This window comes from Acomys minous (genome assembly GCF_964271855.1).
Source record: "Acomys minous genome assembly, chromosome: 16".
NCBI classification, from domain to species: Eukaryota; Metazoa; Chordata; class Mammalia; order Rodentia; family Muridae; genus Acomys; species Acomys minous.
The window spans coordinates 65,600,624-65,626,132 of NC_140498.1; the positions used below are offsets into that span (position 1 = coordinate 65,600,624).

The 25,509-nt window shown below is 45.8% G+C and overlaps 1 protein-coding gene across 2 annotated transcripts; it reads left to right on the forward strand.

Moving 5' to 3' along the window:
- Positions 1–1,371: 1,371 nt before the first annotated feature.
- Positions 1,372–25,259, forward strand: RAC1 (Rac family small GTPase 1). Of its 2 annotated transcripts, XM_084763587.1 has the most exons (7): positions 1,372–1,671; positions 13,295–13,366; positions 14,966–15,083; positions 21,002–21,058; positions 22,478–22,540; positions 23,201–23,360; positions 23,626–25,259. In XM_084763587.1, exons 1-7 carry the CDS (start codon positions 1,637–1,639, stop codon positions 23,754–23,756), a joined length of 636 nt encoding a protein of 211 aa, XP_084619713.1. In that variant the 5' UTR covers positions 1,372–1,636; the 3' UTR covers positions 23,757–25,259. The 2 variants fall into 2 exon arrangements, with proteins under 2 accessions (XP_084619713.1, XP_084619714.1); XM_084763588.1 differs by lacking the exon at positions 21,002–21,058 and having other exon boundaries at positions 1,378–1,671.
- Positions 25,260–25,509: the final 250 nt, after the last annotated feature.

The window sequence follows — 25,509 nt, forward strand, 5'->3', positions numbered from 1 at the left end:
TGCACACATGTAATAATGCAGGTGTTTAAGGAGGCCAAAGGTGTTGGATGGCCCTACAGCCGAATTACAGGTGGCTGTCAACCATGTGGTGTGGGTGCTGGGAACCAAACTCCAGTCTTTCGCAAGAGCAGTTTGCTCTTAAGCTCAGGGAGTAGGGAACTTGCCAGGCAAGTCTGAGGAACAGCATGTGAGGACCAGAGTTCCAATCCAGAACCTTTGTGTAGACTAGGAGGGCATGGTGACTCATCTGTAATTTCAGTGCACGGGAGGTAAAGACGGGATCTCCGAGACAAGCCGTTGGCCAGAGTAACTGGAATTGGCTAGTTTTGCGTTCAAAGATCCTGAGAATACGCTCAGTGTCAACCTTGGTCCCTCTGAACACTTGTGCATTCACAAGTATGAACACTCTCATATGCATGCCCACACATGAAAACATGCACACACACACACACATAGGGACAATACATATATACACCAAAAATATCTTTAATGCGCCTATCTTCTAATAGGCTACCTTCTTTGTGAATGAATTATATTATATTCTTACCCTGTTATATCAGCAACCTTAAAAAAATTCTTCCAGCCTCCCCCCCCCCCCGCCTTTTTTTATTTTATTTTATTTATTTATTTATTTATTTTTTCGAGACAGGTTTCTCTGTGTAACAGCCCTGGCTGTCCTGGACTCACTTTGTAAACCAGGCTGGCTTCCAACTCAAATCGATCCGCCGCCACCAAGCCCGGCCTGCCAGTCCTTTATTTTCTTTGTTATTTTATTTTAATGGTATATACATGGTTTTTCTTGCATGTTTATCTAGTGCTCCCCCCTCCCCCTTGAGAGAGTCTCATGGGAGCTCAGGCTACCACCTGTGGAGAGCTGGGATGCCAGGTGTGCACTACCGCATCTGTTTCGCGCCCTGGTGGGCATCAAACCTAGGGCTAGGTGTGGAACCCCAAGTTGTACACGCCGGCAAGCATTCTAACTGGGTTACATCCTCAGCAGTTTCTTTTGGGGACAGGATCTCATTGAAGCACAAGCTATATATAATTTTCCAGAAGGTCCTTATGCTACAGCATATTGTAGTTACCACGTAGCAAGGCGTCTCAAGAATCTCCCCCATGCCGTGAATAGGAGTGGGTGAGAGAGGACCCGAACAGGTAACCCGAGGATCCACAGACCTTCCTAATCTTGGTCACGCCCGGGACGCGTTAGCGTGCCAAGATGGCGGACGCCCCGCCCCGCAGCTCTCAGAGGCGCCTTCGCCGGCCGGAGCCGACTACTTCCGAGCTTTCCCGAGCGTTCCCGAAAGCCCGTGGAACCCAGGAACGGCTCGGGCGGGAGCGGCCCCGCCCGGAGCCTGGGAGCTGCGTCGACGGCACCGAGGGGGAGGGGAGGCCGGATGTGAGTGGAGCGGCCATTTCCTGTTTCTCTGCAGTTTTCCTCAGCTTTGGGTGGTGGCTGCTGCTGTGCTTCGCCTTCCAGTCCGCTGAGGGCCAGGCGGCGTGGACAGCGGTCCCGGCACTCCGGCGCCCCGCCGCCCGCAGCCTCGCACCCGCCCGCCCCGCGCTTCCCGCAGCCCGCCGCTTCCCGCTTCAGTGACCGGCCGCCGCCGCCGCCGCGGCCCACGGAGCGGCCCAAATGCAGGCCATCAAGTGTGTGGTGGTGGGAGACGGGTGAGTGCACGACCATGCTGGGGGCTACGGAGCGGGTGTGTGACGCGGCGACATCGGGGGCGGGCGGCACTCGGTGTGTCCCCCCCCCCACCCCCCGGCAGGCCCGAAAAGCCTCGGGCTGGCGTAGAGCTCGCGCCCGGCTTTCTAGGGGGGCGCGGGCCTCCCACCCTCCCGGGCCTGGTTCCGGCTTCTGGTTGGGGGAGGGCCTGGGCGAGCCGGCCGGAGGGAAAAGTGAACTCCACCCTCCTGCATTTCTTCCCGGGCCGGACACCGCCCGTCGCCCTGCTCTTCGTTGGCATGTAGATCGAGGCTGGTTTGAAGAATTTTCCTTTAAAAAAAAAAATTTTTTTTTTCCTTGTACTTCTTTTTGAGAAAGAGAATTAACTCAGGGTGCATCCCCCGCCCACCCCATCCTCCGAAAGCTGGGATAGGTAACGGCCTCCAAGTCGGTCCTATTCGATGCGTGGTTTTTTTTTTTTTTTTTCACCGGTCACTTGGGTGACCTGGAACTTAGGAACGGACTCGGTTGTGTTTGGACTTTGCAGGGTGTTCATAAAAATCTTGATTTTTTATTTTATTTTTTTCACGCTTTGCGCCGAGAAAGTTGGCTGGGATGCTAGCTGAAGGAGTGTGATGAAGATTGTGCATTGAAAGTAGTGTGGTCATTAAGGAAAAAAAAAAAAACAACAAACCAGCCTTCTCTGACGGCGTTAGCTACGGACTTAGCAGATCCAGCTCCCTGTGACTTGAGGCCATTCTTTGCATGACTGTCCGTGATGGTTTCAGGCCCTTGAGGCAGACAAGACTGGTTTTATGCAGTTTTCCCCCCCCCTTTGGGTAGAAACAAGAATCTCAGTGTAATCGGAGCAGAATCGCGCGTCTCAGGGTTGCTTGTGTAGGTTCGTGGTAAGGAGGAAGCTTGGAGATTTGCTACCCGTTTTCCTCAAAACGCAGAATGCAACTGGTACCTTTTTAAGTTGAGTACAGCGCACCGCAAACTTGGTTAATATCTTCCACGCCTGCAGCCGAGCACCGATTTTCCTGAATCGCTGCCTCTGGGTTTATGATGGGTTGTTCAGAATATTTACGTTAAGTCCGTTCTGGACGTTTGGGATGGTCCCTGTAACTAATTGAACCAAACGGTCCGACGACTTGATTAGTTTGCTAACACGTCAGTCTGAGGGTTTTGTTTCAGAGACAGGAAGTCATAGGAACGCGGTTCAGTGTGTTTTAACTACACGTTGGGATCCCATTGAGTAGGAATGTGTATGCTGCTTTCCCCTTCACCTGCTGAAAGAAAGCCGCACTTTGTCTCTTGGGACAGTTAGTTTGATAATGAAAGCAGTTTAGTTCTGGTTCGGAGCCAGGGTCTTTCTGTGTATTTCTGACTGTCTTGGGCCTCTATTGATTGTTGCCCTGTCACAGCCTTGGAAGTGTTGGGCTTACAGGTGTGAGCCGCCAGGCCTGCTTTAACTGAAGACTGGCTTTCTTTTCTTTTTTTTTTCTTTCTTTCTTTCTTTCTTTCTTTCTTTCTTTCTTTCTTTTTCTCTTCTCTTTCTCTCAACTTACTGTGAAAGAACTAAAGCAAGCACCTTGTCTGGGGAACGTTTGAAAGTTACCTGAATTTCCTTTAAAAGTTAAAACTGTTGCATCAGTAATTTGGAATGGGGAGTACCACCCCATTCCTAGTTTTTTTAATAAGCTAAATTGCTATGTCACCGTCTATTTTCCCTCCCACAGCTTAGGGATCATTGAGGAAGAGGAGTGACTTTTAAGACCTAGAGGTCAGGGACACTGGAGGAAACAGTATTTTCTGGACTTCACTTGGAACCACAACCGCAGCTGTACAATATCCTAGCCCAGGGCGTAGAGGGCCTAGGCCAAGCAGAAATGGACCCTTGATGGCTCGTGGGGGTGGGAAAGTCGGCTTTCTTTATGGGTGTGGCCCTTGGCAGATCCACCTAGCTCCAGTGGTTGGCTCCACACTCCAGAGTGTATGGGCAGCACCCAGTTGGACTAGGTGAACTTTTTAAGGGCTTGGGTGAAGTTGGGAGGAAGTAGGGAACGAACATGATCAAAATACATTGAAAGATGTCTTTAAAAAATTAGTTTTTATGAAAGAGGTTAACTGCTGCTAATGCAGTGCAAGCCCATAGTGTTTGAAGATTCCTTAGATTGAAATACACATGCAACAGGTGTGCTAGGACTGAGTTTATCTGATACTAACATTATATTGTAGCTCTGGGTGCCCCCCCTTTTTATTTTTATTTTTATTTTTGCTGGAACTGGAGCTTAGGACCTTATGCTTCCCGGCTAGTGCTGGACAACTGAGATACATCCCGTTACTAGCTTTAAAAAAAAAAAAAAAAAAAAACTTAGTAGAATACTTATAGAATGCCTACTGTGAGGGTCTGGATACTTCCTTTGGATTCCCACTACTTTTTAAGTTTGTTTTGTTTTGTTTTTTAATGTGCATGGGTGTTTTGCATGGATGTCTGTGCCATATGTTTGTGCCAGCAGAGGATCCCCCTGAAACTGGAGTTACTGATAGTGATGAGCCACTCGGTGGGTGCTGAGAATTGGACCCAGATCTCTCTAGCCCCCCATTACTTGTTTGACTTTTGGAGTAACCCTCAGCATTGTCACTCTAACCTCAAGGGGGATGCCTTGGGGTGGGGTGGGGTGGGGGGCCCCCCGGGCAGAGAATTGAGCAAGATGCTGAATAGTAAGAGGCTCTTAAGTGGCTGGTCCTTACAAAGTGCTTAGTAAGTGCTGGTTATCATTGTTACTGTGGGTTTCTTTTTTTCTTTTTGTTTGAGAGTCTGTGAAGAATGTTAGACATAAAAATTCCTGTCCTTGAAATTTTCAGTCTTCTTTAAAAAAAAAAAAACTTAATTATTTTTATATTGATTTATTTGTGTATGTGGAAGGCACCTTTTCATGGCAGGCTTGTGAAGGTCACAGGATAACCTGAAGAAATTGGCTCTCTTCTTCCATCGTGTGGGTCCTGGGGTTTGAACTCAGGTAGTCAGGTTTGCCTTTACCTGCTGACCCATTTTTCTGCCCCAGTATACTTTTTTTCCTTTAAAAACAAAACAAAGTCTCCCATGCACTTCTCTGGCTGGCCTGGAGTTCACAGAGATCTGCCTGTTCCTCACTCCTGAATATTGGGATTAAAGGTGTGCATCACCACATCTAACTGTGCTTAAGAGAAAAAATACTGAATGAGTAAGAGTGCCTGCATGTATATCTAGATCAGGAAGACCAGAAGGGAGGGCGTTGGATCCCCTGGAACTAAAGTTACCGATGGTTAGGAGTCACCATGTGGGAATTGAACCTGAGTTCTCGGCAAGAAGAGCCAGGGCTCCTAACCATTGAGTATCTCCAGAACCCTTTCTATGCGTTTGTTTGTTGTTTGTTTGTTTGTTTTTTGAGACAGTATTTCTGGGTGTAGCCTTGGCTGTCCTGGACTCGCTTTGTAGACCAGGCTGGTCTTGAACTCACAGTGATCTGCCTGCCTCTGCCTCCTGAGTGCTGGGATTACAGGTGTGTGCCTCCACATCCAGCTTTTTGAAGCAAGCTTTCTCTGTGTAGCCTTGGCTGTCCTGGCTCTCACTGTGTAGACCAGGCTGGCCTCAAACTCAGAGATCCGCCTGCTTCTGCCTCCTGAGTGCTGTGATTAAAGGCATGTGCCACCACACCTGGCTGCTGTGCCTTTTCATATTGCATTTGAATTGATATTGTTGGAGCTGTGTGACAGAAGGGAAGTGTACATTTACCAAAAGATTGAAATTTACACTCTTGAGGACAATGTATAAGCAAACACTGGCTTAGAACATTGGCTCCTGAGCTGGAGGTCGTGACCCCCTTGGGATGGAATATCACATACCCTGCACATCAGATGCTTGCCTTACAATTCATAACAGTGGCAAAATTACAGTTATGAAGTAGCAACTAAAATACTTTCGTGATTGAGGGGTCACCGTTACATGAGGAACTGGATTAAAGGGCTGCGGGATTAGGAAGGGTGAGAACCACCAGTTTAGAAGTGTGGGAACATAGCTTTTCATGCCAATAATATTTTTCTGCTTTTCATCACATAAACTATATGCCTGAGTTATAGCTGGAATGTCTTTTATTCCAAAAAATTTAAAGCTGTTAAACCTAATACCACATAGAGTTAATACATTTTATAGGTCTAAAAGCCAACTGATGACAGTTGGTTGAAGTTGTACAAATTGGGAACTTTCTTGCCTAAAAGTTCTTCTGAGGAATTACAGTTAAAAACTCCATTACAGCCGGGCGTGGTGGCGCACGCCTTTAATCCCAGCACTCGGGAGGCAGAGGCAGGCGGATCGCTGTGAGTTCGAGGCCAGCCTGGTCTACAAAGTGAGTCTAGGACAGACAAGGCTACACAGAGAGACCCTGTCTCGAAAAACCAAAAAAAAAAAAACCCCCCCCCCCAAAAAAAAAACCCAACACTCCATTACAGCCATGGTAGATTAGTGGGCCTGTATTCTTCTAATGGGTTAGTCCATGTTCAGTAGTTACTGACAGTGGATACAAAATATGAGTGATTTAAAACTTATTATCAAATGGTCTTTCTGAAAACAGAACCCATGTGTTTTTCTTAGCGATGGTATGGCATGTGCTGAGCCGGTGTTCTTATTCATTCATATTCTTTCTCTCTCTCTCTCTCTCTCTCTCTCTCTCTCTCTCTCTCTCTCCAGACACACACACACATCTTTCTTTGTTCTGGAGTTATGGAACCCTGGCTCTAGCTGTGTTCTCTTGCCTTTATTGAGTGCTGGGATCACAGAGATATGCCATCACTACTAACTCAGCGTTTGTTTTATTTTGTTTTGTTACTGGTGTTTTGTTTTGTTTTTTTGTTTTCCGAGACAGGGTTTCTCTGTGTAGCCCTGGCTATCCTGGACTCACTTTACAGACCAGGCTGGCCTCGAACTCAACACCCAGAGTTCTGCGGTCGTAGGCATGCACCACCATTCCTGGCTAATTCAGTGGTGTTTACCAGTATTAGTTTAGTTTTGGCTGACCAGAAACCTAACAAGTGAATGTCTTGAAGTTTTCTTCTTGTCTGCATATAGGCTTGGGCTTGTAGTCTGTTCAGTACAATGTCTAACTTAGACATTGCTATTCAGGCAAGTTCAGCCTCCTATGATGTCATCCTTACAGGAATGGACACTTTTACTCTGTTTCCTTAACGCAGTGATGGCCTGACCCATGAATTTGCGTAAGTGCTTTATGAGTTTTTGGTTTTTACTTTTTTGTTTGTTTGTTTGTTTTTGGTTTTTGGTTTTTCGAGACGGGTTTCTCTGTGTAGCCTTGGTTGTCCTGGGCTTGCTTTGTAGACCAGGCTGGCCTGGAACTCACAGTGGTCGGCTTGCCTCTGCCCCAGCCAAGTGCTGCCACCACACCTAGCCTGAATTTTTTGTTTTTTCTTTTCTTTCTTTTTGTTTTTCAAGACAGGGTGTCCCTGTGTAGCCTTGGCTGCCCTGGACTCGCTTTGTAGACGAGGCTGGCCTTGAATTCACAGAGATCTACCTGCCTCTGCCTCTCAAGTGCTGGGATTAAAGGCGTGTGCCACCATACTCTGCTTGGTTTTTTTCTTGATGCAGACTTCTGTGCTTATTTTGACCTGTTACCCCAATACTTGAATTCTGTTCTGGCTTCCAAATTTAGATACTGATGATACTACTACTACTACTACTATTATTATTATTATTAATCATAATCTTATATGCATGGGTGTTTTGCCTGCATGTATGTTTGTGCTCCAAGTTCCTAGTACCCTCAGAAGCCAGAAGAATGATTTAGATCCCCTGGAGTTGGAGTTACATGCTGTTGTGAGCCACCATATGGGTGTTGGGAATTGACCTAAGTCCTTCAAAACAACCAGTGCTCTTAATCTATGATGCATCTCTACCTGTCGTATCTTTGCTGGACGCCGTTTGCTACTCCATAGTGATTTGAAGATTCTAGAAGTGAGGAGTGGTCTAGAATAAATCCTCCTTGAAGCTTTGTTATGTGCAGCATAATCAGCCTGTGGTGTTTGAGAAACTTAATGTAGTGTTAATATTTTGGAGTCTCTAATGGTGGTAATGACTATGCACATTGGTTATGGTGTTCCTGTGAGAGTTTTGAATTCTTTTCATGGTACAGTACTATTCTTACTGATTCATCAATTTTTATGAACATACTCTGGTTCTTCAAACATATTTGTGGAAGAAATACTGTTACAGAGAAATTGAGGATTTTAGTTCAAGGTCTTTCAGTTACTCAGATAGGAGAGGTCTTTCTCAATTATTCCTCATTTCATTAATTACTTTGCTGTTTGTTTTTTGAGACAGGGTTTCTCTGTGTAGCCTTGGCTGTCCTGGACTCGCTTTGTAGACCAGGCTGGCCTTGAACTCACAGAGATCTGCCTGCCTCTGCCTCCCGAGTGCTGGGATTAAAGGTGTGCACTATCATGCCTGAGATTACTTTAAATTTTTATGAGTGGATGCCATATGTATGTGGGTGACACAGAGGCCATTGAGTATTCTGAAGCCAGAGTTCAGGTGCTTGTGTTTTGTGCAACCTGATGTTGCAGCTGGCAAATAAACTTGAGTCTTCTAGACAAGCCACAAGCTCTCTTAACCAACCCCAGCCATCTCTCCAGCACCCACGATATTTTTTGAGACAGGATCTCATTACCCCAGATTAGTTCCAATTTCCCTGCGTACCCAAGGCTAGACTTGCACCCTGGACAGGTAGGTATCACCATGCCCTGTCCTTAGGATTGCCTTTTGTCAGATCTGTGTGCTTTTAGACAGTATTGCCTGACTGCATTGCTTTACAGTTATTGGATGAGTACGGTTTTTTCAAGCTTAGGGACATTTTATCTTACAAGGTCATGTACAAAGTTTTTATTTGTTTTAGATCTACATCCCATTGTTTGGTGCTGGGCATGGAATTCAGGGGATTGTATATACTAGGCAAACTCTACTACTGTGCCAGGGCTGATGGGATCTCTTTTCTCTGGGGCCAGGGTCTTGTTGTGCAGGACTCAAATGGGAAGAAACCCTTTTTTTTAAGATTTCCAAGTGATGCCGGATGTGGTGGCACACGCCTTTAATCCTAGCACTTGGGAGGCAGAGGCAGGCGGATTGCTCTGAGTTTGAGACCAGCCTGGTCTACAAAGGGAGTCCAGGACAGCCAAGGCTACACAGAGAAATCCTGTCTTGAAAAACAAAAAACAAAACAAAACAAAAAAAGGCTTCCAAGTGCTAAGATTACACACCCAATTTTTTTAGATGCCTTACAATTTTTTATGTGTGTATAAGACTGTCTTGTGTATGTATGCACATAAGTAGATTCCTGCAAAAGACAGTTAGAGGCGTTGGGAACTCTGATGTGGATGCTGGGAATCAAACTCCGGAAGAGCTCTTACACAGAGCAATCATCCATCTGTCTGCTTATCTATCTATTTTGTCTTTTGACACAGGGTTTTTCTGTGTAACTCTGGCTGTCCTGGAACCCACTCTGTAGAACAGGCTGGCCTCAAACTGAGATCCGCCTGCCTCTGCCTCCCAAATGCTGGGATTAAAGGTGTGGACCACCACATCTAGCTTCTGTGTATGTTTTTTAATGTGAGAATATTGTCAGTGCTTCTGGGATATTGATTTGTGTTTAAGGTTTGGTTTGTAGGTTTCAGAAAAGAATAATAAAGCTGGTGAAAGCAGAAGGGCCATTAAGTACAAAGTTCTCTTAACAGGAAAATGAAGACTTCAGTAGGAACAGAAGTCACTAGTGGGCTCCGTTCTTGGGCCTTTCTGCAGGACAGGGCAGGAAGGGCAGATAGGCTAAAAAAATTAGTAATGTCATGCACTAGGGGAAGAGCCTGTCCGTTTTATATTTGTAGAGTGGACAGGAGCGTTTTCCAGTAGACCCAAGCTCATTTTCTTTCTATCTTTTTTCTTTCTTTAGAGTTTTGTTTGTTTGGTTTTGGTTTTTTGAGACAGGGTTTCTCTGTGTAACAGCTCTGGCTGTCCTGGAACTCACTCTGTAGACCAGGCTGGCCTTGAACTCATAAAGATCCTCTGTCTCCCAAGTGCTGGGATTAAAGGCGTGTGCCACCACCGCCCAGCTCCAAACTCATTTTCTAGAGTTTAAAGATTAAAAAACGAGGTTGAACTGAGCATTTAAACATACAAATTTAGAAAGTTCCAAAAATCCTGCAGCTTGTTAGTCATGGCTCTGACCAAATATGGCTTCCATTCTCCATGTGGACTTATTCTTGATGTTACTTCCTGTAGTTCAGATGTTGACTTTGGCTTCTAAAGTGGATTTATGCCATGAGTTTACGAGCAATGAGTAAATACCCTAAGAGAAGGGTAATAACTTTCTATTTATTTTAATCCATTTTTAAGTTAAGAATTTAGTAAAAGTCCACAGAGACAGGCTTATACAGAGCTTACTTGCTGTGACCTTGAACTTTGATCTTCTCTGCTTTGTGAACTGGGTACTGGGATTACAGACATGTGCCCCCCTGCCTGGTTTTATTTGGTGTTGGAGACCAAACCTAGCATTTGGTGCATGCTAGGCCAACAGAGCTGCATCACCAGCGCTATAGTTAAGGGTGTTTTTTTTTGTTTGTTTGTTTTTGGTTTTGGTTTGAGACAGGTTTCTCTGTGTAGCCCTGGCTGTCCTGGACTCACTTTGTAGACCCGGCTGGCCTCGAACTCACAGTGATCCGCCTGCCTCTGCCTCCTGAGTGCTGGGATTAAAGGCATGTGCCACTGTAGTTAAGTTTTTATAGATCATAAATTGTAGTCAATAATGATTAAGTACATTTCAGCCAGGTGTGGCCTACAACTGGAACCCCAGCACTGAGCAGGCAGAAGTGAATGGGGCACAGGATTATGATGGACACAAATGCAGAGTCAGTCTGGCCTATATAGTGAGTTCAAGACCATGAGGGCCATGTGGTGAGACCAGTTTAGTAGGCGGAGTTACTTGCTGACAACCTGACAACTGGGTTGGATGCCTGGGCTGCACATGGTGTGAGTACCCTGACATTAGTGTATCAGCAGAAGACAGCAGCGAGCTGGGCCCATTGCAGAGAACTGTTTAACCTGAGCCTCCAGGATGCCTCTCAGATCAGTTAAGGGACTGGGTGAAATTTAGAGATTTTAATTAATTAACTAATTAATTACTTAATTTGCAACCTGTTCCTTTAAAGCAGTAGTTCTCAGCCTTCCTAAAGCCATGGCCTTTTAATACAGTTTCTCATGTTGTGGTGACCTCAACCATAGCATTGTTTTCATTGCTACTTCATAACTGTCATTTTGCTACTGTTACACATTGTAATGTAGGGCTGAGTGTGGTGGCGCACACCTTTAATCCCAGCACTCGGGAGGCAGAGGCAGGCGGATCACTGTGAGTTCGAGGCCAGCCTGGTCTACAAAGTGAGTCCAGGACAGCTGAGGCTACACAGAGAAACCCTGTCTGAAAACCAAAACAAACAAACAAACAAACAGAACCAAATTGTACTGTAAGCATGTTTTCTAGTTGTTTTAGGTGACCCTAGTGAAAGGGTCGTTTGACATCTCACCAAGGAGCCATGACCCGCAGGTTGAGAAATGCTGCCTTTGGTTTTTTCTTCATCCCTTGCAAGCTAGGACGTGTATGGTGTGCACATGCACATTCTTACAAATAATAACAACACAATTCTCAGACAGATTTTGCCAGGACCTTCCCAGTTGGACCTTTCAAAGCCGCTGCCTCCAGCTGGGGTGCAGGTCTGGTAGAAGGCTTACCTAGCATGCTGGGGAGCATGGTGGTAGAGGAAGAGGAAGTGCTGCTGCGGATTGAATACAGGGTTTGTGTGTGCGTGGAGAGCGCTCTACCACAGCCCCAGCTGAGAGTTTACTGTTTTAGTTATTACATACATTAATTGTACCAAGGGCTTTCACTGACAAATCCATGTATGTATGGAGTGCACTTTGATCATCCTCACCCCTGTTGTTTTCTCTCTGTCCTCCACCCCTTTCCACCATCCTATATGTTTTGTTGGTTTGTTTGAAGTAGATTCTTAATAAGTAGCCCTGGCTAGAGTGAAGCTCACTGTGTAGCCTGCACTGACCTGGGACTCCCCAAACACCGAGGTTGCAGGCTTGAGCCTCCACTCGGGGATCCCTTGAGTCTTGTTCGTGCAGAGTATCTCGGCATCTCCCTTCCTTCCTTCGTTGCTGTGAGTTCACTATAGTTGAGTGCATTTGCTTACCAGCAGGAAAACTGAGACAGAAAAGGAAGTTCGAATGTACCAGAAGCTGCTACAGGTAAACGAGCTGGTCTGAACCTCAGATCTGGACCTCTCCAGATCTTAGGCTCTTGCTCACACAGGTTTGTGTTGATGTTCTTAGCCTTTCATAAGATAAATGTCTAATGAGTCATTGCTGTCTAGAAAGCCACTAGGGATTGGAAGTTACCTGCCATGATGTAATGTTTGACAGGGAGATCTTTAGGGTGGGGAGTTCAGCTTCATTAAGCCCTTTGTACTGTTTTAAGTCAGACAAGTATTGGCAGGACTGCGTGGTGGAGCTCCTAACCCTAAAGAGTGGCAGGGAAATACAGAGCTTACCTTCTGGATAGTGAGCCCTAGTCTATGGTGGGCTGTGCTGAACAGCAAAATCTTACAAGTCAATTCTAATGGATCAGCTTGACCTGGGTAAACCAGCAGAAGACAGCAGGAGGGCTCATTACAGAGAACTGCTTTAACTGAGCCTGCGGGATGCCCCTCAAATCTTTTAGGGACTGGGGTAAAGAAACTCAGAGATTTTATTTATTTATTTACTTATTTGCAAATGGTGCAACAGTCTTTATTTTTAGTAATATTCCTAAAACCGTACTTCAAGTGTTTGGGAGCTTTTTGAACAGTACCCTAACTTCTGCCTAAGGGAACACTAGCAATCAATCATCTGCCCCTTAATGTACTTATTTCTGCACATTCCTCTTTCACTCTCTCTTTGTAGCTGTTTGAGAAGTTTTGCTCGGTCCCTGTGCCCTTCGTTAACATGCTTAGGATAGATGATGTTAGCTCCTTTTACAGCTCCTAAGGGTGAGAGCACTGTGGCTGCTTACCAGGCTATGCTCTGTTGGGGAAAGGCTCTGGGGGGGGGGGCGGCATGGGAGTTTGAGAGCTGTGCCACTTAGAAGCAGTCAGTCCTCGCTAAATAACAGTGCAGGTTGCAAAGGCAGCCATCTTCCCATATTAATCAACCGTGAGTCAAAGTGTTCTAGAAGAGACTTTATGCTAATTGCTTTTGAGTTTTTACTTAGCATATACTTGGTGACTGCTGGTCCTGATGCCACACACCTAAACAGAAAGGGGGATTGCTGAATCTGCCTTTCCGACACCACCACACCTAACTTGGTTTTTGTTTTTTTCTTTTTTAAGATAAAAAACGTGTACAGAGTGTTAAATGTTACAGAAACTCCTTTGTATACTTTTATGGGTGTGGTATAGGTGTTTCCTGGCCTTTTCTAGATTATTGTAGCAGAATGGTGGAAGCCAGGCTTGTGCCCACATTGACTAACCAGCCTTTTTCTCTCCTTTCAGAGCTGTTGGTAAAACCTGCCTGCTGATCAGTTACACGACTAATGCATTTCCTGGAGAGTACATCCCCACTGTGTGAGTATCTTCCACAGGTGGGAGCCAACTTGCCTGTGTTGCGTTTTATTTTCCTCTGAAACATCAACTGAAATCTAATTGTTGGGTATTTAGAGCTTCACAAAACTGAGCCAGTTTAATATATGATTTTTCTCATATGAGGGAATATACAGTTACCTGATTGATTTCTAGATGTTTAGGAAACAAGAGAATCACACCATGAAGTGCATAGGCTAGAGATGTAAAGAGCTTGACACAGCAGTCAAGGTTTTTGATAACTTGGCTCTGGCAGCTGGAGCACGGAGTGTGGCTTTAGGTTTAGTTGGCCTTTCTGGTAAATCATCAGTTGCTTCCGTGTCACTGCTACAGGTCTATAGAGTTGAAACTAGGGTGCAGGTGGGGCTGGGTTGGATTCTGGGCTGCTACTTTTGTATTGGTTGTCCAATTGAGTTGGAAGAAAAAGTGCTCTAATCACTGAGGGCTCATGGGGGTGGGGGCCTCAGCGGCATCATCACAGACCTCGGGCAGGCCCCTGGGGTTTAACTGGAAAGCCTAGGCGGGCTTTGAGCTCTTGATTGTCCTGCCTCCCAGTGCATACCCCCATGCCCACCACTATCTTTATAAAGGCTGCTTTTATAGTCTGTAAATCACATTAGCTTAAACATTGCTTTTATGCTAAGAGCCCCTATTTTTAAAAGTACTACAAATAATAAAAACAAGTCCCTTTTGCCTTAAGACCGATGTGGTAGGATATTTGTCCTGGGGCTGGAAAAATGACTCAGTGACTAAGAGCACTGGCTGTTGTTTCAGAGGATCTGTCTAGGTTTGATTCCCAGCACCCACACGGCAGCTCCAGTTTCAGGGCTATGCTGCCCTCTTGTAAATTCCATGGCACCAGACATGCGTGTGCTATCCATACATACATGCCATTGTTTTTGAATAATCAGTGATACCAGTAGCATTTTGTTGTTGCTGTTGTTGATTTGAGACAAGGTTTTGCTCTGTAGCTGAAGCTGATGTTGAACTCTTAGTCATCCTCCTGCCTCGTATTGAGATCACGGCACTTTAAATAAGGATTTTTCCTCTCTCATTAGTTAGTAGGCTTTTCTACTGTAGTTAACTAATTTGCACATAGTAATTTCAGGCTAATTTGCACATATATATGGTCAGGTGTACTCACTCTGAAAACCTGGGTGGCTTCTAAAATCCAGCTATTTTTTTCACCTCCTAACTTTGGCCTCTGGTGTAGGTGACTTTGGATGTATAATTTAACTTAGGACGCTCATTGAAAGTGAGCAAAATATGTACATGAGAAACTTGACGAGTGGAATTTGGAAGAGGAAACTCTTTCTGTTTATTAAAGGCGGTTCATTTTGATTTCCGCACTTGTTTCCTTGTGAGTTAGTTGCCTGTCCTTTGCTTACCATCTCTCCGGAGGGTTTGGTTGGTACCTGTGTCCTCCTCCCTCCAGGTGCTTCTCATGCTTCAGGGATGTTTCCTGGACTAGCAGCCTCTAAGGCCACTCTCCTCTTGCTTTGTAGTGGACCTCCTTTGGGAAGCTGTGGGTCTGTGACTTAGTCCCCATGTCTGTGACTAACCTTTTCTTGTCCCATTCTACAGCTTTGACAACTATTCTGCCAATGTTATGGTAGATGGGAAACCAGTGAATCTGGGCCTATGGGACACAGCTGGACAAGAAGATTATGACAGATTGCGTCCCCTCTCCTACCCGCAAACAGTAAGGCTCACTCACATTTGACTTTTACTGGGTTTTACTGTGCATAATGACTCAGTGTCCAGTGCTCGTGCTTGTGTTCTGTGGGGCCTGTGATAACAGTAAATGAAGGTAAATACCTTTGATGCAAGCCAGAATTTGGGTTTTTGAACACTATCCAGCCTTTCTTATTTGCATTCTTTTATTTAGTTTCAAGGTAACCACATACAACAAGCACTATCTTTTGGTTTTACAACATTGTTCTTAAGAGCAATTACTTTGAAATCCAGTTTGTTTGGGGATGGTTTTGCACTGTATTTGTTTTTGGTTTTTTGTTTTGTTTTGTATTGTTTTTCGAGATAGGGTTTCTCTATGTAGACTTGGCTGTCCTGGACTCACTTTGTAGACCAGGCTGGCCTCGAACTCTCATCGATCCTCCGCCTCTGGGATAAAAAGGCATGCGCCACCACACCGGGCTGGTTTTGCACTGTAAAGTCAAATTAAGCAGTTGGGTTGAGCATGACGGCTCATACCTTCATCTAGCACTTGGGACACAGAGGCAACATTGCTACAAGTTTGGGGTCGGGATGGCCTATAATTTGAGACCTCCTCTCAAAAATCCAAATTAAGCAGTTAATGGTAAAGCTTCTTGAGCTGGAGATGTTGTTCAGCTGGAAGGATTGCCTGCCATTCACAGTCCTGAGTCACATCCTGCTACACATAAACACTGGAGACAGTGGCTTGTGCCTGTCATCAGAAGTGAAGGCAAGATGATCAAGGGTATCCTTGATTACATAGTTCCGGCCTGGACTATGTGAGACCCGGTCTTTAAACAAAAAAGGTTAATGCTTTCTTTAAACTAAATTAGTAACTTATCTTAGGGCGTAATATTTATTTTTCTTTTCATAAAGCACACAATTCTTGGCTTCAGTAATAAGTCTTTAGTGTAGATTGAGATTTTAGCTTTGTAAAATAGACCTTTGTGTACAGATAGGAAAACATTTTTTAGATTAGTTTTGTTTCTGTATGGGGCAGCCAAATAATTATTTACTAAAGCTAAGCAGAGCAGTACTTGGCAAGATCAGTGGGTACTTGGTAAACAGTGTCTGGTGCAAAGCAGTTGTCGTATGTATGTCATTTGCTTATCTTAACCGTGTTCTTCATTTTAGACAGAGTCACACCAGGGCGGTGACTCAGGTAGCACATTGGCCTTTCTCCATAGCAGCAGGGAGTAAGGAAGCAAGAGTATCTCTTAGAACAGATTTGGTACCAAAGTGACCAACCTCAAGTGTTGTGACAGGCAGCAGAGCAAATGCCTTGCATTCAGGTCCTGCATTTTGTACCTTGCTGTGTGTTCCAGGCAGTTTCTTCATCTCTGGCCTCTGCCTGCTTCTCACTAGCATAAGACAAGTTAATACACCTCAGGCCAGGTGTGCTGGTTCAGGCCTATAATCTCAGGACTTGAGACAAAGGCAGGTGGGTATCTGTGAGTTCAAGGCCAGCCTGTCTACATAGTGAAAACACAACACAGTAATACATGTTGTGTGCACACCAGTTCTAGCACAGTCCACGCCCTCTAGTGCCATTTCTCCTCCTTACTGATTTGATGGGCCGAGGCTCCTCTGCTTAGGTTTTGCTTGGATGAGCGTTACTTGTGCTCTCGTTAGTGCCGCTCATTGTCTGGCTTGCGGGGGGTGGGGGTGGTGGGGGGGGGGCAGGGGGGGGAGCTTAGAGAAAGGCAGGCTTTCCACCTTGACTGGCTGGGCAGCTACATAACCCTTTGGAGTGCCAGGAATCAGTTCCAATCTGCACCGCTTGGGTTTTAAATGAACTTCCTGTTTGGTTAGTGATGGTTTTACATGTCAGAAGATGTCTTTTCTCTGCAGTTAGAGGAAATGTTACAGATACTGTCTCTGTGAACTGTAGGTTTTTGTTAATTGGTTGTAGCCAAATTTCAAATTTTGAACTGAATGGTTTTTTTTTTCCTTCAGTTAATCTAGTGCTAAAAACGAACTGTGATTAAGAATTTAAAATCAGCCACAGTCACAAGATTACTGTAGTCCTCAGTGTTTCAGAGATGCTCTGTGACTAGTGGATGCTGAATAATCCCAGATTTAAAAACACAGCAGCAGTTGGTATATATCCAGCCCATTGGATGTGTCTGGGAGGGTGTGGTGTCATTTCTGAGAAATGAGAGACACCCTGTTGTGACTCAGTGGGTACAGAGCAGGGCGAGGCCGTTCTGTCTACTGGAGTCATTCTTAGCAAGTCAAAGGTAACTTGGCAGGAGTCAGACTCTGCTGAGTGTCACAGATAAGTGAGGTGGGTTCTTCCCAGATTGACTAAGCTGTAACTGTGTGAGGCCAGACTCAGGCGGGTATTGTAAACCTGTTATGTCTTACCTGTGTTTAGCAGGTGGATGGTTCCCTCATTTAAGGACTGAGCAAGAAAGGAAGGAGTAAGACAAGATTCTTGGTATCACAGCACGTTCCAGTGTGGTGGTAGGGTGGAGGTCCTTAGGGGCAGAGGGGAGAGCACACCAATGGCAGCTACAGACTTGCCTGCTAAGACTTCTGAGATGTGGGAGTTACGCTCAAATGTGCTCACAAATCTGCCTTGCTTTGGGCCACACTGATTAAGTTGGTTGTGGTGGTGCACACCTTTAATCCCAGCACTCAGGAGACAGAAGCAGGCCGATCAGTTTGAGTTCGAGGCCAGCATGGTCTGCAAAGTGAGTCCAGGACAGCCAAGGCTACACAGAGAGACCCTGTCTCGGAAAACCAAAAACAACAACAACAACAAAACTCCCAAAAAACTATGGTTAGAGCCCAGCGGTGGTTGCGAATACCTTTAGCCCCAGCAGGCAGATCTCTGAGTTCAAGGCTAGCAGGGTCTACAGGACAGGTCTATAGGGTTACATAGAGAAAACCCCAGTCAACAAAACAAGCAAGCAAACAAACAAACAAAAAACAAAAACAAAAGAAACCCTGTGATCAGATAGTCTTCTGAAGGGCCAAGTGAGAGATATTTTTGTTTTTGTTTTTGTTTAAGACTTCCTGTGGCCATTGTTGTTATTTTGAGACAGGGTCTTGAGCAGTATGTGTAGCCTAGGGAGGCCTGCAACTCACAGTGTTTTGGTTGGGGCCTCATCTTTCTGAAGGCAGAGATTATGGCTTTTGTTCCTTTTTAAAGACTTGGTTTTGTGTGTATGAATATTTACCTATGTGTATGACCGTGTATCATGAACATGTCTGGTGCCTACAGGGGCTAGGTGAGTCCCTAGGAGCTTTGTGAACGGCCTCGTGGTGCTGGGAACCAGCCCTGGGTTCCTAACCGTGCAAGAGTAGCCTTCTAATTACAGAGCAAAGCTGTCATCTCTCTAGCTCCTCCTGCTAGCACAGTTGAGCACTCACAGCTGGCTGCAGCTTTGCTTTTCGGTTTGGTTTTGGGCAGGGTTTCTCTGTATAGTCCTGGCTGTCCTAGAACTTGCTCAGGTTGTAGGCCACGCTGCCCTCAAACTCAGATCTGCCTGCCTCCACCTTCCACGTGCTGGGATTAAAGGCCTGCGCCACCACTGCTGAGTACAGATTTTCTTTTCTTTTTTTAAGATTTATTTATTTTGTCTACAGTGCTCTATCTGTGTGTACACCTGCAGGCTAGAAGAGAGCATCAGATCACATTATAGATGGCTGTGAGCGACCATGTGCTTGCAGGGAATTGAACTGAGGACCTCTGGAAAACCAGACAGTGCTCTTAACCTCTGAGCCATCTTCCCAGCCCCAGATTTGACTTTCAAAAGGTTTCCTTTGTTAAGATGACTGAGATGTTGGGTCCTCCAGCCAGGGGTCACCAGAATAGGGTATATCCCTCTTGGCCATGAGGGAAGCCCATTGGGGACCATATTATGTGATGGGGTGTGCAGGACTTGGCTCTTGCTGAGTGCTCTCTCAATCTTGTATTTTAGGGCACCCCACCTAGAAGGTGGGTGGGATTCAGTAGGCCCGAAGCTGCTACAGATGAAAAGGCAGTAGCTTATATTCCATGCCTCTTGAAGTGACCTTGGGTCAGGAAATGATGTTTTAGGCTTTATTTCCTTGTGGTTGCATTTCATCAGCATAGTCACACGGGGGCCTGGGCACTTGTTAGAATTTACAGGAACACCTCTACTGAAATGAAGCCGTCTGCCTTTTTTCCAGGTTGTGTTTTCTTGGGAACGCCTGTCCAGTTCTTCTAAATTCTGCCTTTCTCTGTTGTGTGTATAAGCCTTGATCCTGCTGCCTGTGTGTGGAATCCCTATATTAAAAAGAATTTTAAAAATCCAAATGTGAACCTGAAATAAAGATATAAATTGTTTAGGGCAGTGTATAATAAAAGCCACCATACTTCTGTGGTGGTGAGATTTCAGCTACCCCTTGCTCTGCCCTGTCTTCATCTAAAATCTGGCTCATACTGGGGACGGTACCAGCGACAGAGGTGTGACAAGTGGGACCACTGGAGTTGTAGTTGGTGTATGTTTCTGTGCGTATCTGTGACAGAGGTCAACTTCAGGTGCTGTTTCTTAAGAGACACCGTTTTGTTTTGTGTGTGTGTGGTTTTTTTTTTTTAATTTTAAGACAGGGTCTCTTACTGGGACTTGGGGCATACCACAGGGATCCCTGCCTGCCCAGCAAGCACTTGACTAATAAGTGTCCTGGTGATCTGAAGACAGTAGTGTCCCAGTCTCCAGGAAAGATGGGTCAGTGACCCCTGAGAAAAGAGAGGCAAGTTCTGTCACAAGGATAGGGAGGAGCAGAGACAGCAGCAGCAGCACCCTTCCTTGTGCCCTGGTATCAGGAAAGCAAGGTCGGAAGGTACTGAGGGTAGGAAAAAAGCACCCAAAGCCGACTAACTTAATGAAGCTGTATTTAGGCTAAGTGGAGGGGCTCAGAAAGGGAGCAAGAGAGGAGGAGGCCGATGGGGTCGGTTAGGAGTGGAACTATGGCACTGAGCCTCTGCTTCCTCTGGAAGATGCGAGAGCCAAGGCAGGAAGAGTGGATGAAGCTAGAGGGTGCTCCAGCTGTTTCCTGACTATCCCGATGACTGTCACAGTGTAAAACAATGCTTTATTTTTGGTGGAGTTCCCTGTGCCAAGTCCTTCAGAAATAGCCCATAGATGAAACCTGGAGTTTGGATATTGTTACTCTTTGAATTGTGAATACAAGCTTGAGGTGAAGTTAAAACAATTCCCTTGCTTGTCTTTTATTAGAATTTCTGGGGTTCCATATTGGGAAAGTAAGCCTGTCAATTTATACTGAGCATAGAAACAAATGGAGTGTATTACAATGGAAATGGAGTAGGTTGTCACTTACAAAGTTGCCACTGAGTGGTGGCCTTTTCAACTTACAAAGGAACCTTAGTTTGAATAATAACACTGTTCATTTCACTCGCTACTTCAGCCTGAATCCATACCTCACTCCCAGAGCTGGGGAGGATGCTTAGGGCCAGCATGGCTCTCTGCTCTGGAAAGCTTTGAGGTGCCTTCAGGCAGCGCCTCTCCTGTCTTTGAGGCTTCCTTTGGCTGGTTTCTGAGAACTGTAGAGTTCTTTGAAGACCTTGTCACTAATGGGTGCCATTGACAGGCTTTGTTATGTGAAGGGACACTTTTTGAGCACTTTGAACTCTGTGGGGTGTGTTCTGCTGTGGCCAGTGCTGCCACAGCGGAAGTGTCTTGGTGGCAGGCCCACTGTTCCCTAGACTTCCTTGTTGAGCTGCCCGGGACAGCCCCTTAGCTCCAGGCTTCATGGAGTCATGATTTTGTGGCTCTTGCTTTCTAAGATGAATTGTACACCTTTGGCTTCCTCAGGAGGGCTGAGACAGACTTCTGATGAAAACTAACAGGTTATATTGATTTTTGTATTTCTTAGTTTGTACTGAACTCAAGCAAAGTTCTCCTGCATTACTAGGTTGGAGACACATGTGGTAAAGATAGAACCTCCAGGGGCAAAGACAAGCCGATTGCCGTATGTAAGACTTCAGTCGACTAGCCTCAAGCTTTGTCTCTTCTCTCATCTCAGTCTTCCCAGGAATACTGTCTGTCGACCTCAGGCCCCTTGAGTGTCCTCCATCTGACTCACTCAAGGAAAGGTCTCACTTGATGACATAAGCTTTCACTGGAGTGTGACTGCTCACTGATTAAAGTGCTGGATGAACTGCTTGCTTCCCTCTTCCCAAGTGAAAGGAGGGGTGTCCGGAAGCCCCTCTCTGGGATGGTTGGAGGTGCAGGTGTGGAGGGTCCACCTGGTGCTCATGTGGGTGGTTATGCGCTGGGCCAGACTAACCGCCCTCTCAGGGCCTTTCCTCTGACTCTGGTGTCCTCTGGCCTGTGGGGCGGCTGTGCAGTGCTGGTGAGCTAACCCAACTGTGCTTTGAGAGGGTTTGGAATCAACTTGGATGCTGGGAGGCCCTGGTGATTCTCTGACAGGCTTGTGCATGCGCCAGCATTGAAGTAAACAATGTCATTTATAAAAAGCTGTCGTGTGGGATGTTTCTTTCCTTTTCAGGTACGAGATACCAGCTGGATGGTTTAAGGTGCTAGCTTGGGAACTGTACACATTTCACAAAATAGTATAATTGCCTTTTCTAGGGCTGTGTCTTGATAAGCCTAGCATTTTTAGAAACTCTTGGGCATTATTTTATATGTGGAAATATCTGATTTTTACTTTATGTGAAATACCAGATAGGAAGAAAAACTCAGATATTTTATATTTAACCAGCAATTTCTCTTCAAGTAAGCACTCTTGCACTGCTTTTCCTTTGCATTCTTTGGGGCCACTGCTGCCCTGGGTGCAGGTTTCCCAGAGGCCCTTGGCTGTGCTTGGGAAGCTGTGACAGTGCTGGCGTGGTTGGTGCTTGTCTGCTGGGAGATGTCCAACTTAGTTCCCTCCCTGGCTGGAGGGGTGGGGAGCAAATCCTTGGAACTCCATTTTGTGCCAGGGACAGTGACAAGCTGGCTGATTGACGCTAGTGATGATGTAAGATGGTTTGCACTTAATGTGCATGTGGAGAGCTTAATGAAAAGCCTGTCTTGTTAGATGATGTGTTTAAATCGACTGCAGTCATAAGCTGGAGAGAGACTATGCTTTTCAGAAGAGTTTCTGTGTTGATAACAGATAATTAGGTTCCCAGTTGGGCATGACTAGAAAGCTGCCTCCTGGGAATGTGATTTGATCCTTCCCTAGCCTCAAACGGCTTCCAGTGGTTTCTGCTTCCGCTTTCCCTTTCTCACAGGGAAATATGTAAGAAGCCTGCTTGACAGGCTTGGTAATGGTGTGGGTAAGGGAGGCAGCTAGGGCCTGCCTAGGTGCAGGTAGCAGCCTTAGGCAGAGCGCTCCAGGAGTTGAGGTTGGCTTCTTCATGTTGCCTGTGTTTCCTTTCTGTAGGACGTGTTCTTAATTTGCTTTTCCCTTGTGAGTCCTGCCTCATTTGAAAATGTCCGTGCTAAGGTAAGTGGAACTTATGGAAAGACTCTTGCATAACGTCACTCCCAGACAGAAGTGTTAGAAAGTGAAGTGAATGCCATCTGCTGGGAACTTTGGGTGGTTTAGCTGGGCTTTAGTCACTGTACTGAGGAGTGGCCATTGTTAAGCCTATGGTGGCTTCAGGGTGTGGGGTTCCAGCCTCCTTTCTTTGGGAAGCAGGCTCTCCTCACTACAGTGACAAGCACTGGAGACTTGGTCTACCGACCATTTCTTTCTGCTCTAGCATTTTTGTACAACTTAGTAAAAAGGATGAAGGACCCTTTTGGTGTAGAGGTAGGGACCATGATGGGGGTAATGGAGAGTTAGCTTAGGTATTTTCATCCCTGAGTTGATGGTGAGTTTTCTGCGTGATCTTATAAATTAGACTTGTTTTCCTAAAAACAGAAGTGGTTTCCTTTGGGGGTACTTTCCATTCTGCCCTCCTTTCTCCTGGTCCTCGGCGGGTTGTCTGTCGTGTTGTCTTCTGTCTTGGGGCTCTTGCTAGCCAGGGTGCGTGGTTCTTTGAGGCTTGAGAAGGCAGGGAAGCTCTGTGGGCCAGCTGTGGCTGGAGCGTTGGCAAGGTGGGTGGAGGAAGTCTGTCTGTACAGGAGAGCGGCACGGCCATGTTTCTTTCTTCACATCTAGTGGTATCCTGAAGTGCGACACCACTGTCCCAACACTCCCATCATCCTAGTGGGGACGAAGCTTGATCTTAGGGATGACAAGGACACGATTGAGAAGCTGAAGGAGAAGAAACTGACTCCCATCACCTACCCACAGGGGCTAGCCATGGCCAAAGAGATCGGTAGGCTACCCACGTTTCTTGTGTCTGCCTTGCGGTCCTGAGTGCGAGCATCTGGAGTCGCCTGAGAGGGAAGTTCCTCCGGCTTGGGAGTCTCTTTGCTTTGGGCAACCAGCCAAGCCAGGCCTTCACTGGCCTTAGTGTTGGTGGGGCATTGGCTGCTGAGCCACTTCACACTGGCTCACCAGGGGACTGTGCTAACAGTAGGTGCTGTGGAGTGTCATTGCTCTGTGGGGTGCCTGTCATTCCCTGTGGCTGTCTTTTCTAGGTGCTGTCAAATACCTGGAGTGCTCAGCACTCACACAGCGGGGCCTCAAGACAGTGTTTGATGAAGCTATCCGCGCAGTTCTCTGTCCGCCTCCTGTCAAGAAGAGGAAGAGAAAATGCCTGCTGTTGTAAATGTCTGAGCCCCTCGTTCTTGGTCCTGTCCCTGGAACCTTTGTACGCTTTGCTCAAAAACGGTGGAGCCTTCGCATTTGATGCCAAGTTTTTGTTACAGATTAATTTTTCCATAAAACCATTTTGAACCAATGAACCAGTCGATAATTTTAAGGTTCTGTTTTAAATGTAAGAATTCCAACTTACGGTCTATTAAAATTCAGCCCTAAAATGACAAGCCTTCTTAAAGCCTTATTTTTCAAAACCCCCTATTCTTGCTCAGATTAAGAGTTGCCAAAATACCTTCTGAACTAAGTTGTGTTGTGCTGAGAACACATAAGCGCTAAACTGTCGAGAGACTTCTGTCGTTAAGAAGACTGCAGCTTCTGGAGTCGGGCAGACCCTCCCCTAGTTTCCAGACCGTGTGACGCAGCACAGCCTCCTTAATGACACGTTGCCATGTAACGCATCTGTAACTTATCAGCCCATGTTCATTACATAACTTTGTACTGTATATCACAAGGAATGAGTGTAACAGCTCAGCTCTTTGATTTCATAGTGAGTTTTCTAAAATACCAGTTGACTAGCTTTTGCAGAGACTTTGAACAGAACTCTGGTTCCCGTGTGGCCTCTAATGAAGTATTCTGTTCCTAGTCGTGGGTGTGCTGGGTGGAGTTGGAAACACGACATGATCAAAGGATAAAGACAGTATTTTGACTAATATGAAGTAGAGATTACACTACATTGTACATGGAGTAATTCAACTGAATAAAAAAGTGTCACGGGTAAAGATTTTTAACGGTTAATTTCTGTCAAACACAGTAGATGAGAAATGGCCGGTCTTAACGGGGTCTCTCTTGAGCTTTTCCTTCACCCCACACTGCCGTCCCTCCCCAAATGGGGCGTTGAATCCATATTTAAACTGGCCATCCCACAGTTGCTAACTTAGCAAGTGCTTTTCTTTAGGATCCCCTTCTTAACGAGCAATATGTCTGACCTGTACTATAAGATCTTTCTGATAATGCATTTGAAGATTTTTTTTTTTGGTAGATTAGTAGAAGTGCATTCCTGTTTTCACCTTACTTTATTCAATGCTAATAAGTGCTTTCCTTAGTTTTCTAGTAACTAGGTGTAAAAATCATGTGTTGCAGCTTTACAGTTTTTAAACTATTTTAGATATTCTTAAACTATGAACCTTCTAAACATCACTGTCTTGCCAGAGTACCAACAATGTCACGTGACTAATGCTGCCCCTCTAGACCTCACCCATGTGGACACACGCTTCCCGTCGTGGCTCTGCCTAGACATGTTCCTTTGGGTGTGTGAGGTTCTGTCAACTGCTAGTGCTAACGCTGTTCTCTACAGCCTAACTCACTGGCAAGAACAGTGTTGAGCCTTTCAACCACTAGAACAAACTCTTTTCAATTGACAGTTGCAGAATTGTGGAGTGTTTTTACATTGATCTTTTGCTAATGCAGTTAGCATATGTTTTGCATGTATGACTTAATAAATCCTTGAATCATACATCTGGTCATGCTTGTGTTTTTGGAACTTCGCAGAGAGGCTGAGTGTTTGTCTCACTTTAAAACCTTGGGCTGTTGGAGATGTGCTCTTCACACTGGAGGGAGGAGGGAGTGCATGCTGCCTTCAGGGAAAGGGGTGGGTGAGGTGCTTGTGGGGAGATGCCCACAGTGGGGGAGGGGGTGCATGAGCACGTGCCTGTGGGCTTGGCAGGATGAACCACGTCTCCATCCATTGCTTTGGGACCAGTTTC